This window comes from Parasteatoda tepidariorum, chromosome 4, assembly GCF_982258835.1.
Source record: "Parasteatoda tepidariorum strain Cologne lab strain chromosome 4, Ptep-v5.0, whole genome shotgun sequence".
Classification (NCBI taxonomy): Eukaryota; Metazoa; Arthropoda; class Arachnida; order Araneae; family Theridiidae; genus Parasteatoda; species Parasteatoda tepidariorum.
In genome coordinates, this window is record NC_141758.1 from 6,611,504 (window position 1) to 6,630,425 (window position 18,922).

The following is an 18,922-nucleotide window of genomic DNA, read 5'->3' on the forward strand; positions in this document are numbered from 1 at the left end:
CATCAAAGCGGAAAAGATCCAAAACTCATTCCATTTCTTTTTTCTTTTTTCTTTTAACTATGTAAAATATCCCTAACACCAAAAACTAGTCTATTAGTTGTAAGCTGAACACAGGAACTTGCTATCAGGTAAGGTCTAAACACAGGTAACAGGTCTGAACACAGGAACACTGCCAGCTTTCTACGCTTTTAGTACAAATTTATTCTAGCGGTAGTTAAGTTTATGTTCTTATGTATTATTTTTTACTCATTTAAATTTAGTTTCTTAAGTTCATATGCAATGCCACTTTGTTCCAACTCTCTGATGGTGAGACTTTTAAAATATTGACCGAATTACCAAAAAAACAGAAAGCTTTGGTTTTTAGATGTCTACCACTCTTTAAAATATTTTGCAAAAAAGGTAGTAGTTGGCAGGCCTGCTAAAAAAGTAGTAGAGTGCTTAATACAGCATTGGGGTGAGTTTATTTATTTAAATTTTTTTTTTTTTGGTCTTATCTCGCGACTAAGAATGAAATTATTTTTATACTTCTACTGCGAGCCGCGTTAGCCTTCCACTGAGGTGAGCCTGGTCCGAATCCCAGTGATGGCTGGTCGATACGAATCCATATCTGGCTCGTACTGACCACAGTGCTGACGGGAAATGTCCTCAGTGGTAGACGGATCATAGGTTAGAGTTCCTTTGCCGTCAGAGTAACCGTGGGAAGTTCTCGCGGTCTTCTTCTCCATGTAACGTAAATGCGAGATAGTTCTGTCAAAAAGTACTCCAGGAAGGCAAAATTTCTCCCAACTCTTGATCCAGAAGTTCCCTCGTCTTTTGGCTTGGGTTCAAAATTACTAGGCAACGAAGTTGAACATTAGAAGACGTAAACCCAAATATTGGGTTGGCTATTCAACGACAATTATAAAATGAAATACTTCTACTATGCTAAAATGTCACGAACTCATACTTAGGTAGTTTCTGTCATTTCAAGGCTACCGGACAGATTTTATATTGTTATTAAATTTTAATACTTAAAACTTTGTCAATGTCTTGAAAATAGTAAAAATTAAAATCAAAGTATTTTCGCACTGGCAACTGTTAAACGGTGAAAAAAATTGGTTAATATGTTGTTTAAAACTACTTATCGCGTTAGGATCGTTGGAGGGATTGAAAAGTTAGAATATTTAAACACAGTTGTGCAGAAAAATTGGTTTGGTTACCATTAAAGTTTATGCGTGGTACAAGATAAATTTGAAAGTTGACCAAGCATGGCACCATAGGCGGCTAGTACCATACTTATTATATTTTTAAAGTCAAGATCCAAATCTGTCGAAGAAAAGGTATGTTTATGAAGAGAAAATACGTATTTGTGTCATATATCGTAACTTATTATATCGTCTTCAGAAATTAATTTGCATATTTATGTACTGTATTTCCATATTTTAAATTGTTCCTTATTTTGCGTGCTTTACAGTAAGAAAAAAATGAACAAAAAAAAACCATTCACTCTGAGTGACTTTTGATCTGATAATCAGGTTTTCTACACACGATATTTTAAGTAAATCTTCTACTTGTGTCAATAATCAATCTATAAAGAGCGTTTCTCGAAAACAGATTGGTTACTAAAATGTATCGCGAAGACCATGACGTAAAAAATAATCAATATTTCTCCTCAAGAGATTTATTTACCTAAAAATTATGCGGTGAGGAAACCCCAACATTAATTTATGAGCCACAGGAATATGGATTAGATTTAAGAATAGAGTGAGTGCCCTTTGGATTAGGATATACCTTATTGGATATACCTTATTAGGATATACCTTAGGATAAACCTTATATTAATATTATACCTTGGAGATTTTACTGAATAAGCAATCTTACATTGTCCTATTATTTCAATCTTGATTAATTATTATAAGAAATAATCATTCTTAAGTAACTTTCCTTGTTTTCTGTAAGAATATAAAAATCTCCACAATAAGGGGAATATTCGATTGTAAAGGTTTAGCGTAATGTAAATGGTTCCTTAATAAAAAATTGCTTACATTACTAAAACAGAGTGTAATTTTTGACGTACCATAGAGCCCCTTAATGGTAACATAATTTCAATTAAAACGATTGAAAAAGTCACAATTTCTTTTCTTTGAGAAAATTATGTAAAACTAAGTGTACGTACAAGATGTTTATTCCTTTTTAGTTTTATTTATTTATTTATTTTGGCTAATTTTTAGTTTACATGTTTGATCAGTGCTCAAATCTAGTTCAAAATATTTTGGGAAATATATTGAGAAATAAACACGATTCTGGGCATAATATATCAATTGTTTTCAACTTTTTATATCAATTGCAATCAACTTTTTAGTGCGTTATACTTTTGAACTCTCCAGCCCGGAAATATCATGGGCACGAGAAATAGAGAGAGAAACTTTACCCAGTTTTTTTTTAATTGAAAAATACATTTTTACCGTAGTAATCGCTAAATACAATTTTGAAGCTAAACATAAATTAATAATATTACATCATAATACTTACTCATCGCCACTTAATTTCTCAACAATCCCGTTTTCAATATAATAATTTTCACTTTTTCCCATTGTAGCTTTCTTACTAGAAATACTTTGTACGCAAACTGTTACTTTTAGAAATCAAAATCCTTTTCTGCGACACGCAAAACCATCTTATATAGAAATCACATAATTAATTACAATAAATGACTGATCAATAAAATTCGGTATTGCGAGTCACTTTTTGATCCATTTTATTATTAAAAGTAAATAGATATTCTTGTTGTAACAATGAAGATCAAAGAGCGGCTTTACTTCAAAGAAATACTATCGCTGAAAACATTTTTGCGGCATGTCGGTGAAAAGCTTTGTAAATTATCACTTTCTTACAATGAATTATTGTCAAATCAAAAATCAATCATAAAATTATACAAGATGCGGATATTAATTTCCTGCACAAAAAAAAAAGATATGAAAATATTCTACATGCATATTTATTGTGTATCGAAGCGACCGACATGCGTTTCTGCACTCGACTGAGAAAAAAAGCTCAAAAACAAATTGTAAAGTCCTCTTTCCGAATGCTTTTCAATACTTAATTCTTAACATATCTAACATCTTTAACTCTTTTTCCTTCATAAAAATCGCAACAAAAAAAATTTTAAAGTCCTTTTTCAGAATGCTCTTGAATTCTGACGATTAAATGTATCGGCAATCTTTATTCTTAACGAAGTTTCAAAAACAAATTTTAATGTCCTCATTTGGAATGTTCTTCAGATCAGATGCCTAAATGCATCCGAAATCTTTAAATCTTCTTCTTTTATAAATGTACCAAAAACAAGTTTTCAGTCCTTTTTCAGAATGCTCTTTAATTCTGACGATTAAATGTATCGGCAATCTTTATTCTTAACAAAGTTTCAAAAACATATTTTAATGTCCTCATTTGGAATGTTCTTCAGATCAGATGCCTAAATGCATCCGAAATCTTTAAATCTTCTTCTTTTATAAATGTCCCAAAAACAAGTTTTCAGTCCTTTTTCAGAATGCTCTTGAATTCTGACGACTAAATGTATCGGCAATCTTTATTCTTAACGAAGTTTCAAAAACAAATTTTAATGTCCTCATTTGGAATGTTCTTCAGATCAGATGCCTAAATGCATCCGAAATCTTTAAATCTTCTTCTTTTATAAATGTCCCAAAAACAAGTTTTCAGTCCTTTTTCAGAATGCTCTTCAATTCTGACGACTAAATGTATCGGCAATCTTTATTCTTAACGAAGTTTCAAAAACAAATTTTAATGTCCTCATTTGGAATGTTCTTCAGATCAGATGCCTAAATGCATCCGAAATCTTTAAATCTTCTTCTTTTATAAATGTCCCAAAAACAAGTTTTCAGTCCTTTTTCAGAATGCTCTTCAATTCTGACGACTAAATGTATCGGCAATCTTTATTTTTAGCAAAGTTTCAAAAACAAATTTTAATGTCCTCATTTGGAATGTTCTTCAGATCAGATGCCTAAATGCATCCGAAATCTTTAAATCTTCTTCTTTTATAAATGTCCCAAAAACAAGTTTTCAGTCCTTTTTCAGAATGCTCTTCAATTCTGACGACTAAATGTATCGGCAATCTTTATTTTTAGCAAAGTTTCAAAAACAAATTTTAATGTCCTCATTTGGAATGTTCTTCAGATCAGATGCCTAAATGCATCCGAAATCTTTAAATCTTCTTCTTTTATAAATGTCCCAAAAACAAGTTTTCAGTCCTTTTTCAGAATGCTCTTCAATTCTGACGACTAAATGTATCGGCAATCTTTATTTTTAGCAAAGTTTCAAAACCAAATTTTAATGTCCTCATTTGGAATGTTCTTCAGATCAGATGCCTAGATGCATCCGAAATCTTTAAATCTTCTTCATTTATAAATGTCCCAAAAACAAGTTTTCAGTCCTTTTTCAGAATGCTCTTCAATCCTGACGATTAAATGTATCGGAAATCTTTAAATCTTTTTTTCATTAGCAAAGTCTTAAAAGCAAATTTTAAAGTCATCTTTCGGAACACTCTTTATGTGTCTGTCATAGTTACGGTAACATGAAGTAACATGATTTATCCGTTACCATGAGTATGATTAATAACAATGGGGAGCAAATTCAAGTGTGGAGATTTCAAAACTAAAATTTTTTGATTCGATATTCATGAAATACATACATAAGTCTTTGATACCAAGCTTGTATGATTGTTTGGGTAATGGGCCGTTCAACGACCGTTAAAAAATAAATTAAAATTTACCCTAACTTAAAATAAATGGTCAATTAAACAATTAAAATGACTTTTCTAAATTAGATTCTGTCAATAGAACCTTCCCCTCAACTTTCATCCTAATTTACTGAAAAGACGTTGCATATGTCTCATAAGTAGAAAAAGAGAGAAAACAGTGAAGTTTGTTTAGAAAATGTTTTTATATCACTCAAAATTTTTCCTTAAATTTTGTCAGATAGACAAACAAAACACTTTCATAATTATTAAATCGCAATCGTTCACTAGATCGCTTGGTAGAGTAAAGCATTCCCATTACAGCCTGTTGTAAGCCAGGATAATCCTGGAGGATAAAGTTCCAAAATTTCGTGTGGCAATGTGATCGTATTGTTCCTTAGCAAATTAGAAAATTCAGCAAATTACAAATTTAGCGAATTTAGATCAAAAAAGTAAGGTCATAATTTGTTTTCTAATTTCGATTTTAGTCTGTATTTTAACATCGAAAATAATAAAAGAGACTATAGTAAGGAATAATTTATTGCATATTTTAGTTGTCACTTTAGATTTGTCTTTTTTTAAAATTATTTTTAGTTAACCAGAAATGAGAGTAAACGAACAAATGACTCCGCTGGGCTTACAGAGATATCAACTGCTCCGGGTTCGACAAACTGTTTTAACATGTTCACGCCGGGGTGACCCACCGGTGGGTCACGCTAGATTGTCTCATCTTGACGGCGCACCGAAGTAAAAACTGGTAACAAATAAATTTAATTTTTTAGTTTTTTTCCGGGAATAATAAAATTTCATAACTACCAATTGTTTTTAACGGATGCAATTTTTATATTGAATTGCGTCTTCACCGTTATAAACTTCCTTACAGTGATTTGTTATTGTTGAGAATAGATTAACTCCTCCCGAATATTTTCTAATATTGAAATAGTTCTTCTACCAGTATTTTCTCTTTCCCCCCTTTCTTTCTCGTTAGAGAACTACAAACCAATTTTTATAGATTTTCGGTCAATTTTTCCAACTTTTTGAAGGACTCAACACAGCTTAACCGTATGTTATTGTTCATTTATTAGAATTACATATATATGCAGGCTTGTATGAGTAATTTAGGCCTATAAATCTTTATCAAGTAGAAAGACAGATGGATCAATTCAGGGAAGAGCATCACGAAGAATACATCAGAGTAACGGCGGGATTCGAGCCTGCCACCTCCTACACCCGTATTCACCACGCCGAGTTAAATTCAAGAGTAACTCGGGGATCGGAATATCCACGGTTCAGAGTTACTCTCGGATTAACCCTCGCTTTTTATTCTCCAACCGTTTTCAACAGAGGATTTCACAACTCGAGTTTAACTCTTGCAGGAAATATAACGAGGCCTTTGATTGGGCAAGGTAAAACCATGTGACATTGTATATAATATAAACACGTGCACGTGCATCGTGAGTATCGCTAATTTAAGTGGAGAGGTTTTAAGAAACGATATCTTTCAAAAAAGTCTATTTCATCTAACTCTTCTTAGGTCATTATTTCTGATAGTTGGGACATATCTTTCTCTTCTTTCAACAGTTTCAAGAAATTCAAGATCTTCAAACTCAAACGCAGCGATAGAATCCTCCATCTTTTTTGTTTACAAGCTCCTCTTCAATAGGTTACCCTCCGATAACTCGGCAAAAACGGAGGGTTACCCGGAGAGTCAGAACTGCTGATGAAATCTGCGAGTTTGGCAAAATTTCGGCTGGAGAATAACGTTTCGCACTAAACTCGTGATTTTACTCTTACTCATAGATTACCCGGAGGTAATCTGTGTTGATGAATACGGACGCTAGCGTCGCACAGCGTTTGGCGGATGATACTGCTCGGTCAATGATGCCCCCGGGTTAACTGCAACAAAGTGGCGTATCAGATAAGCAGTTGAGTTATTTAGAAGTAGTGGAGAGTTAAAACCCTAAAAATCGAAATTTTAAACCAAGATTCATTCATTAAAAGCCTACCATTCGAAAATATTTATCTGCTATCCAGAGCAAGTTGGCATCACTGTGGAAACATTGAGGTGGCTATAACAATCGTCATTTCCATATTAACTGAGTCTTTCAGAGGCTGTAACAGGGCTGTCAACTTTCTACACTTTTTGTAAAAATTTATTCTAGTGGTAGGTAAATTAATGTATTAATTCATTATTTTTTATTTATTTAAACATTCTGTGCCACTACTCATAAATGATTTAAAAGTTCATATGCAAAGTCACTTTATTCTAGCTCTTTTGTGGTGAGGCATTTAAAATGTCGGCAAAATTGCCAAAAAAATTCTGAAATCTTTTGCTTTTAACCCTTTGTACTCCCCGTACTTTTAAGCGCCGTTCGATTTAATATCTGCACTATAGCATTTGAAATACACAATATAGTATTATTATACAATTTTAAAATTCTTAAAATAATGTGGCCTCGCAGTGGACTGATCGTTAAGACACGGTTCCCAGCAGATCACCGATGTCAAGCATCACTGGCTGCAGTCAGTGTGCGGGTGAGTGACCACTTGGATCAGTCTGCGTAGGGACCGAGGGTGTGCGTTATGGGTCCTCGTTTAACTGTTCTACCGTAAAGAGCTCGACTTCGCGCGCAGGTCATCGGGCTACTGGAGCGGGGGCGCTACCCCCTCTGCTGGGGATCAAAATTGTGATGGCATGTCTTCGGATCATCCTCCGGGATGTTTCCCAGACCGTGACCAATAGCCCATTGTGCAGCTCTAGTGCGACGTAAATTAACAATAACAACAACAACAAAGTATTCCATTAAAATTAAAAATCAGAAACAGTGCTGAAATAACCTAAAAAAATTGTTAAATTGTCAGGAACGTGATAAAAGATGAAGAGAATTTATAACTCAAGGTGTTTTAAAATCCAAAAAAAAGGTGAGGTGATTATTCAGTATTCTTTATCTTCTGGGGTAAGCACATATTCGATTGTTAGTTGATGATTAGTTCTATAATTTTTCTGCAGTCGAATAGTAATGTTGTGTATGAGTGAATTATTTTGTAAGTTTGATTTAAAGTTATTTTTACCGCTACATCTAAATCATTCAAAGGCTCATATGCAACCGAGACTTTGCTCCAGCTCTGACGTGGTAAAGTTTTTAAAAATTAAAGACCGTGACCAATAGCCCATTGTACAGTCCGCAAAAAAAAAAGATATCACCCTGAATAACTTTCGTTCTAATGATCCGATTTTCACGAACTAAGTGTCAATCTTAATGGTTCCTGGGGGTGACCTCAAATATGCTAATTAATTAGTGCTAACTATTAATTAAGTTACGAAATCAGACACAAAAACGTACTTTCTCTGAATAAACATATATTTTTTTTTTACATATTTGGAATCTAGACAAAATTGGTAGACAAAATTTTAAAACAAATGGGTCGTAAATTGGGTTGCAATAAAAGTTTATATATTTGGCGATAGTCCAGAAAACCGCCAAAAAAGTCGCCTGCGCAAATAAATATTTTAAGATAACCCATTGACTGATTCAAAAGAGAAACGCTTAATTTTACTAGGTTGCTAGGCAACCAATTTCTGACTGTAAAAAAATTGAAATAATGTTTTGTGATTGCTCTGAGAGGTTTAATTAATAGTTAATAGAAAACATCTCGAAGTTTCTAGGCAAAAACAATTTTTAAGTTCATTTATGTCCAAAAAGCAGAAAAAAAAATATTTATTTTATTCTCCTTTGAAAAGAAAATTTGAATCGATTTATAAGTTTTTAGAATTTAAATACATGAACTTTTTATCTGATATTATTTAGATTATGCTATTTTTGCTATGTTTATTCTAGGATTTCATACTAAAATCAAATTAACATAACTTATAAAAAATTTTAGCTATATACAAAATTAGCTATATACAAAATTTTAGGGATAATGATTTTTACAGCTTTAATCGAGTCTTCTAGGCATGAAAGTTTGAAGAAAAAAAAAGTGCTTGAAAAATAAAATGTAGATTGTATAGTAATTCTAATGCACATTCACAAGGTTTTCTATAATTTACGATATTTCTTTTTTCTATAACTCAATGAATTGCTGAATGTTTAGTGACATTTTAAGAACATTGAAATATTTTATGTTTAAGAATAAGATATTGAAATAATATGTTGCATATTGTATGATTCATTGTTTAAAAAACTGCTTCATTTTGCTAGATATTTACGTTACATGGTTTTCTTTGGATAAAGATGATTAGCAAATAGCATCCACATGTTTCGATACATTCTGAAACTTACGTTCGCAAATTCACCATAAAATGTCGCACAGCATATTCTTCAATTACGATAAGTTACATTTACCACCAAATACTGCTACTATAATTATTTTTGTTTTCTTATATATATATATATATATATATATATATATATATATATATATATATATATCTGATATGATATGATACTCTCTTTTTTTTAAACAGAGCTCGTAAGGCCCTTAAGATACTGAAATGGGGGCACGAAAACTTAAAAGATTTTTTTTTCCTAATGCCCGCCTGTGTTAACATCCGTCAATTCAGGCATCTACAGGGCGACAGATATCTGTGTGGCCTAAGGATTCCTAACGAGCATCAAACATTCTCAAAATTAAGTGTTCATTCACTGGAAAATTTAGTGTTTATTCAATTTAAGAACTGTTCCTTCACTTGGTTATCTTACTACTTATTATTTAAACCACCTAAAGCTTAAAACAATATTATGTCAGTTATCTAAATTTTTTTTACATAATTTGCATTTAATAACAAATATGTCGACATGCATTTAATAACAAATACGTCATTTAGCTAAAATTACAAATTTTGAAATTTTTATGATTTTTTTTTAAAGGCAAGCTAAGCTTAAGTATTCCATCACTGGTTAGTTTACCCTATAAGATTTTGAGAAATTTGCGATGTTGTGAGAGATGCTTAAAAATGTTGACTACGTATTTTTATTAATATTTATAAAATATATATTCGAGAAATTGATGAATATTTTATTCCAAATTTATTCATTCGTATGTATATTATTGAAATTTTATCAGTTATTGAGAAAAAAAACTAAATAATAAAAAATAATCACATTAAAGAAGCACAATCTGTTGTATAATCATATTCTATCAGAAGCATGCATTTATAAAACTCCACATTCTCTGAATAAAATGTATTTTATTCAATAAAATGTTTTTTCAAATTTCTTTACTAAATTGCAAATAGAATTTTAGACGACTAAAAAAGAAACATCGTATTTTATAGCTTAAAAAATAAAAATGAAAAGATAAGCAAACGATTATTAGCGAAAAAAATATGAATGAAATTTTATGCTAAGCGCGCGAAGTCAAGTTCCTCGCAAGTTTATTACATTTTAATATTAATCGCCTCATTTAATCATTTCTTCATTGTCGCCAAATAATTTTTTTAAAAATAATTCATTTTAATTTTTCTCAGCTTCTAATAAATAAAAACAGTTGAAACTTTAGGTTTTTTAATTAAAAAATATGTAGATTAATATGGTATAAAAAAATTCATACCTTATAATTCAAAAATTTTTCATCCTTAATTTAATTAAATAATAAAAAATAATTAACAATTATTAAAAATTATATTTTTCGCGAAATTATCTTTGGGTAAATGAGTTTTATGACTGGGTGAAATTTTCTTCGAATTGCCTTATTAGTTTTTAAAATATGACTAAAAACGTAAAAAGTGAAATTAACATTAAGGGGTACGAACTTTGGATCGCTCTTCTGACCAAACTATGGGGACCATATTTCCCAGATTGCGGCTACCCCCTATATTTTGAAGGTTAAGAATCCAAATATGTAAGAAAAAATATATGTTTATTCAGAAAAAGTACGTTTTTGTGTCTGATTTCGTAACTTAATTAATAGTTAGCACTAATTAATTAGCATATTTGAGGTCACCCCCAAGAACCATTAAGATTGACACTTAGTTCGTGAAAATCCGATCATTAGAACGAAAGTTATTCAGGGTGATATCTTTTTTTTTTGCGGACTGTACAGCTCTACTGCGACGTAAATGGACAAAACAAATAAAATAACTCATACTCATATGTGATGGTTATCTTAGCATCAGCCCCGCTAGGGGCTCTAACTAATTCATCTGAGTGGAAATAAATAATAAATCGCCGAAGCGCAACTGAAAGGTGAAAGTTGGGGTTCAGTATCTTTTACTGAGAGAAAATTAAAATGAAGTAGTGAGATTGAACAAACAAGTTTAAGAGAGAGAAGAGGTTTTGTGGCAGACTGCCTCGCCTCCCTTCGAGGTTATTACCCCCGAGCTTCTCAGGTGCACAGTAGCCACATAGCCTTAGAGAAAAGGAGAAATACATAATAAATGCGCAAAATTATTTACAAGTATTTACAGCTATTTACAAAATTTACGGGACAAAACTCCGTCGGATAGGAAAAAGGCGGTTGCCGGGCTATATTTTATGTTGTCTTTGATGAGCTCAAAATCAAAATTTTTAAAGTAATTGCACGTATGACAAGAGAGTGCATCTCTGAAGAAACTTGCACATAGTTCAGCTATGTGCTCATCTATTTTGTTGATTTTTAACTCTCGTCTTAGATCTTTCATTCTCATGGATCTGGGGGCTCCTGTGATATATCTGAGGAATTTATTTTGAGTAATCTCCAGTTTCTTTTTTTGAGTAACAGTGGTTGTGCTCCATTCAGGGGCTGCGTAGCTGATGATCGGTCGAATGCATTGGAGGTACAAATAAAATAACGTGGTTACAAATTATTAAGGTATAAAATGTCTTAATGACTGTTGATGTTGCCTCAGTGGGGACATCGGAGTGCAAAGAGTTAAATATCTACAACTACGTAAAATATTTTACAGAATTTATTACTCAGTATAGTTCATTCACCAAGAATTGGCACTTGGCTCCAACTCCTCGGACACAGGGTGCATTTCAGCACGGGAGTTAGAGGATAAACGTCTCCGTGCTTGAAATTGAGACAACCCTTAATAATCGCCGAACGCAAACAGTGAATTCTTTTTCAGTCACTTACTTCACTTTATGATCTGCTATTATACCTTTCGTTTCTCTAGCTAATTAAATGTATTTTAAATTTGAAAACTGCGTTTTTCCCAGCGAAATGTCTCAAAACGGACAAACTATTCACTCAAAAGATTGAAATATCATCAAATGTTTAAATATTTGAACGTTAAAAAAATGCAGATGAAGTTTGCGAAATAAATATTGCCATACGATCGCCAAACGTGGATATATGCTTGTTGAACCACCACTAGATGGCATCATTAATTGTCAATTGTAACCGTAACTGTCATAAAAGATTCTTGTAAAAAGACATCTACACTTTTTAATGTAGTAGTAGTGGCATCCATTATCCTGTATGGATGGGTGGCCTAATGTAAACAATAACAAGCGTCCTTAAACCGGAAGAAATTTAGAAAATTTCCGGTGTATCCCTCCGCTTATGTTATGACTACGAGGCGATGTGTGAACAAGCCTAATATTCTATGCAGTTTTGTTATTGTAATTTGGGTTCAAATCTAAACATAATTGTACCATTCATAAGAGCTTTCAGAAATGTATTGATTCTCAGAGGTCGTAAGGTCAAAAAAAATTTTGGAAAGTTAATATCTCATTGTGAATAATTCTTAAGGTTTGCCATGTTTTGTATTTTATCTCTTATTTGGCTACATTTGAATAAAATGTCGCCAAAAATATCTTTAAAAATATCTTTTTAAGTTAGCCTAATTAGAAAATATTCTAATGATTATAATATTAATATGATAATGCTGAAGTTTAAAGGCTGAAAGAAAGAACTCGGTACATGTGAAATACTGCAAAAGATATGATGCAATAATATGATCGCGTTTTTTCAATCTGCGGCGTAAAAATATATCGGAAGCAGTAACCCGGAAGTCTTGTGAGAGCAATTTAACCACTAGCGCCACCACCCTTAGCTTTACACGATCACCCATCCATACATCATGTTAAAATAATATGCCTTTTTTTGTTGCTTACCCCTTTGGCTAGTTATTTTGTATTTGAGTAGTTTTCCTGTATTTCAAGAAAACTAGATAAATTCCGAAATAGTTTAATCAATCTTCGGTGTAATTGTAAACCCGATAGAAATACTAATTGAAAACGAAAGACAAGCAACCTTTTTTAGGATTGCTCACAACCTTCTCCCCAAAATAGTGACGTCGCATAACACGTGATGAAGGCGGATCGAAGTGCCAACTCCTAGTGAACGATTCATACTGTTAATATACGTTAGTGTTAGGAAAAATTTTTTTTTTAACCATTTCAAACATGGCTGGAAACTGCAGGCGGAAAAGAGCAAAAACTGATGAGAAAATAACACTGGGGAATTTTTTTTCTTCTGTTGCATAAGATTTTTTTAAAAACAAATCTTAGATACAATTGCATAGCTCTACCAGCTACAGTTTTTGTGTAAATTAATAATTTAGTCCGAACTAGGACTTTTCAAAATTCACTCTATTGACTGCAAAGTATCCCCACTTCCCTGGTACATATGGCGAAAGCGGAAATACGTATCAGTTTCTCTTGCGAAACGTTAAAATCATATGTTTTATGATTTAGATCGGATTAAGATTTTAATATCTGCTGAGGATAGGTTAGGAGAACCATTAGTTTCCGGAGTACCGGGCAGTGACACTAAACCTCAAAAAAAACATCACTGTAGAACATACCGGGCAAATGTATATCGGGCAGTGACACTTAACAATTCACTCCACAGTGTAATTTTATTATAGTATGTTATTTCGGGAAGATTAAAATGTCCATGAATACATAGAATTTTTTATCAGTCATAAACGTATATAAGACTGTTTTTTTTTTTACTCGAGTAAAGTAAATAGTGACGAATGGTTACCAATTTCGAACATTAAGATCTTATTTTACACTTCACGAAAAATAACTAAACTGCTGTTTGTAGAAAATGCAACACCATGAAGGAATCATCAGAATCAAATGAAATTCGCAGCAAATGTCAATTATAGGATATTATGCAAATTAATAAAGTTTCAGAGCCATCGCGCGTGCGTGGCGCGCGCAGCGCCCTCTGAATTGATGCTGAAAGCGTATAAATAAAGTGCTGTAGCGGGACGTTGAAAATAGTCTATGATTATTTGTTAGTGGCAAACGTTTAGTGAGACCTGAGTATGCCTCCACGACGGAAGAATAAGAAATTCAAGCAACTTACGGAGTTTGAACGAGGGAGGATAATCGGCCTTCGAGAAGGAGGATTTTCCTATCGCGCAATAGCAGCTCGTATGCAGCGGAACAGTTCCACAGTGATGCGAGTTTGGAAGCAGTGGACCGACGAGCACCGAACAACTCGAAAAACAGGCACTGGACGACAGAAGGTGACGTCAGAGCGCGATGATCGACACCTGCTCCGCATGGCGGTGAATGATCGCACAGCTTCCTCCAGGCAGCTGGCAGCACATTGGTCTACTGCTACAGGTGTACAATTGTCGGCTTCGTCAATTCGTCGTCGTCTGCTGCGCTGTGGATTGCGTGCAAGGGTGCCATTATACAGGATTCCCCTCACGGCGGATCATCGACGGCTGCGTCGGCAGTGGGCTCTTGAGCACAGAGACTGGCGAGCTGATTGGCACCAAGTTGTCTTTTCAGATGAATCACGCTTCAATTTGTGGACCCATGATAGCCGTGTTCGTGTTAGACGTTATGCCGGTCAACGCTGCCTTCCTGAGTGTATTATTGAACGACATAGTGGTCGAACACCCGGAGTTATGGTCTGGGGTGCGATTTCGTATCATGGACGATCCAATTTGATACGAATTGAGGGTAATCTCAATAGCAACAGATACGTCCGTGAAGTGCTACAGCCCGAAGTCGTTCCTTTCCTTCAAGGCATCCCTGGAGCTATCTTTCAGCAGGATAATGCACGCCCACATGTTGCGCGGACTGTTAGAGACTTCTGTTCAGCACAACGCATGCAACTTCTTCCTTGGCCTGCTTATTCGCCGGATATGTCGCCTATTGAGCACGTGTGGGATATGGTTGGTCGGCGTCTCACTCGTGATCCGCGTCCTGCAGTTTCCAAAGACGAACTTTGGTTGCGCATACAAGCGATATGGAATTCTCTTCCTCAAGCAGATATTCAACATCTGTTTGACTCCATGCCACGTCGTATAGCAGCACTTATTGCAGCGCGTGGTGGCTGCACCAAATACTGATTTCGGACTCTTAATTTGTTTCTTTTGTTTTGAAAATTTCATCATTTATTTGTATCAGTACAAGTCGTTTCTGCATTAAATTTCATTTGATTCTGATGATTCTTTCATGGTGTTGCATTTTCTACAAACAGCAGTTTATAAAAGGAATGGTTTTGCTACCAATTTTTTTATTTCTCTCTTTCTTTTCATCCATGATTTAAACCAACACTTCCCTTTTTCTGTTTAATATTGTGTCCTCCCACAATCAAACCTCTTTTTATTTTTTACTTCATTACTGTGACTGTTGAGAATCACATAGTCGCTTTGGTAAATGTCCGAAATATATACTAGGTCTAGTTAAGTGCCACTGCCCGGCATGCTGTGTATCAATGCTGTTTTAAGGTCAAGTGCCCAGTATGCATTTAACCGGTAACCCGAACACTGATGTTTCTCCTAATCTATCCTCAGCAGATATTAAAATATCAAATAAATATAATAATATCAACGAACAAATAAATATCAAATCGGATATAACAAGTATTTCGGACATTCACCAAAGCGACTATGTGATTGTTGGCATTCACCTGTGAAAGCCGACATTCTCTTGATTACGGCCTGTCACGGTAACAACTGCATACGCCCTTCTGTACTGAGATTTGTCAGATTTCGTGAGCAGTGCAACCAATCAGGCAACACTAATTCAACCACCCAAACTAGTTCACCACTAAAAATGTATTACTATTTTTTTTTACTTTATTTTATAACCGTCGTTGAAAAGCAGACCCAATTTTGGGCTTACGACTACGAATGTTCAACTCCGTAGCCTTGTAATTTTGAACCCAACCCAGAGGACAAGGAAACTCCTGGATCAGTAACTCAGACGTATATTTTGTTTTGGGAATATGAGGGACTATGTGACCCGACTGATTTAACGTGCCACACCATGTACTACACAGGGAGTCTTCGATCAGCGGCGATCGAACCCATGACCTCTTGGACATGGGGGCCAGTGCCCTACAACCAGGCTATCCTTGCCCTTGTATTACTAATTGATTTTAAACATTTCGCAACCATTATTCTACAAGAAAGAGTTAAAGTGTGTCGCTTCATTTAGAATGAACTCTTTATGGTCTCACTTGCTGTTCTTTGGCCTAAATAAAATTTTCACTCGAAATTTGCCTTTGTACAAAAGGCTAATATTAATTGGCGACCCCCATTGTGTTCACCTTTTCATAAGAATTCTCAAAATACATTTTAGGAGTTGTCTTTATGGAACATCCTGGATAAAACTCGTTTATTTAATCGTAGTGGTGGGGAACATTGTTTAAAATTAACTTATAAATTCCAAAATTAAAAGTAAATTCATTAAACTTGCTACCATTTTAAATATAAAAAAGGAAATAATTCGGAAAATGTATAAAATTAGATGGCAGAAAGAGGTCAAATTCTATACTAACTTCCTATATAAAAGCTGACCTGCCAACTACTACACTTTTTGTTAGTAATTTATTGAGTGGTAGACAAATAAATCCAAAGTTTTCGGAATTTTTAGTAATTTAGCCAACCATTGAAAATCTTCACCACGAAAAGGTTGTATAAAAGTAACGTTTCATATGAACTTTTGTATCATTTATGTGTAGTGTTGAGGAAAATAAGTTTAAATGAATAATAAATTAAAACTTTAACTTAGCTATCACTAGAATAAATTTTTACAAAAAGCGTAGAAAGTTGGCAATCCTGTAAAAGTTTGTATTTTGACAAAGGTGGTATTTTCTTAAAATGACTATATCTTCATTTTAAAAATTTAAAACTCTTTAGATTGTCTCATATGTTCACTGTCATTCATAGGCTGCCAACTGCTACGCTTTTTTCAAAATATTTAATAGAGTAGGCATAAAGCTTTCAAATTTTTTGATAATTTCGCGAACATATCAAAAGCCTCACCTCGAAATAGCTGGAACAAAGTGGCGTGAAAAAACTGCTTGTTGTAACCAAGCATATTCAAGGCAGAGGGTGCGTTTCTTGTTTTTCAGTGGTGCCATTTTTGACCAAGTTTACACACAGTCACACACACACGTCACAGCCGGTTTATAAGGCGGACCCATTCCTTCACATTTAGATTGTAATTTTGAACATATATTTCTTTGTAACTATTCAACTGCTTTTTATAATTGAAAAATACCAATTTGTATTTTTCAATCATGCATACATTTTCAATTAGTATTGTGTATACATTTATTCTTGTAATGAGAGCGTCAGAAAAAAATATAAGGGGTGTTCCTTCTGCGTCAAGGAGTTAAATTACGCGATAGTACTCACCTATCTCTGAAATAGAAAGTATTTTTACTATCACCCTTTTATTCATTCACAATTCTTCCTCATCAAATGACATTATTCGGAAAAGCCAGAAACCATGTGGGGTATGACGGCTCCCGATCATTTCGTAAAACTAATTAGCTAATTGATTAAATTATCAGCACTTACCAGATTTACACTGCTGGTAACTGCTTTTTTATTTTTATAGTATGTATACAATTGCACATAGCAGCTAAAACGAACGAGATCTCTTAATCTGATATTATGCCCTAGGGCAGGGGTGGCGAACCTTTATACACGAACGTGCCATTTTCTCTAAAAAATTGCTTAAAATGAGGTCATAGACGTGCCGTCAAATAATTTTGACTTCGTGATTATTGGGAAAATAATAATACTAAATACTATCAACTCAAAACTCTTTATTTACATTGAAAAAAAAATACATTTTGCAATGTCTCAGTTATACGCGTAATTCAACTTAAAGTCACATCAGTGTGACTTCTGTTGTTGCAGATTAGATGACCAATAACTTATATTAGGTTGTAAGATGTTAGTTTAAGCAGGACTGTTGATTTTTTTTGCTAGTTATTTATTGTTAGCTTGTTTTTTACGATTATTTATTGTTTTTTTAGTATTAATTTGTAATTTTTTTATTAATAATTGTTTATTATTTTGTTTGTTTTTGTGAATTTTAATTTAATTGCTAGATATGCTTCATAGCGTAATAACATTTATGTAATAACAATTCATAGTGTAACAACAATTGTGATCGGTGGAGTGCCCAAAATATTGTGTCGCGTGCCATAAATGGCACGCGTGCCATTGGTTCGCCATCCCTGCCCTAGGGCGACTGTTACTAATGTAATGTTCGTTCTTTCGTTGTTGTAGAACTGGGCATCTAAGGCCTAAATGGCCCTTTTCCCATTCATTTTGAAATATCCCATGACGGGAACATACATAGGAAAGATAGTACTACATACCTGCCAACTCTTCCGGATTTTCCGGAAGATTTTATTTTCATATTTAAAGTGGTAGTAAATATATAAAATTTTTTCTTTTATAAACTTAATTTTTAAATGATTTTGATCACCACTATTCTTACGAAAATTAAGCACATGTATAAATATGCGTTACTATCATGGTTGTCAACTTAAGTTTGCTCATATACAACGTATTTGTTTGCTTAAAATTGAAGTTTAAATTCCATTTTAATACCACTGGGAAAAATGATAATGGAAGAGATTAAAAGTTGGCAGGTATGGTACTAATGTAATGGAGATTATTTTCTAATATATATATGTAATTATTTAATTAGATAAGTGGTAGTTGTTCAAATTTTATAACAATTTTACTAAATAAATTTTAGTCTCGTCAATTTTAACATCTACTGACCTGATATGGCACGGCCTGAAAAATTGATTTAAAATGAAAGCTAAATTTTGAAAACTATACATACTTCGAAATATTCATAACAGTTAAAAAATATTCTCATTTTGTGGGTCCTCATAGCGTGTAAAGCTTCAAAACTGATTTTATAAAAATAATATTAAATTATCTTTTAGTAATTTTAAGTACAATTTTTCTAGATTGTGAGTACCCTATATTTGGCTGTTGTTGGAAATCAAGGCGGAGAAGGGTGTGATTGTTTTGGT

The 18,922-nt window shown here is 33.5% G+C and overlaps 1 protein-coding gene across 1 annotated transcript in view; it reads right to left on the minus strand.

The window, feature by feature from the left end:
* The window catches only part of LOC107450876 (purine nucleoside phosphorylase), a 54,496-nt gene extending 51,805 nt beyond the window's left edge, over positions 1-2,691 (minus strand). Inside the window, exon 1 of the mRNA XM_071181937.2 lies at positions 2,512-2,691. Coding sequence (XP_071038038.1) covers positions 2,512-2,573 — 62 coding nt within the window. The 5' untranslated portion in view covers positions 2,574-2,691. The remainder of the gene's footprint in view (positions 1-2,511) is intronic.
* Between the last annotated feature and the right edge of the window lie 16,231 nt (positions 2,692-18,922).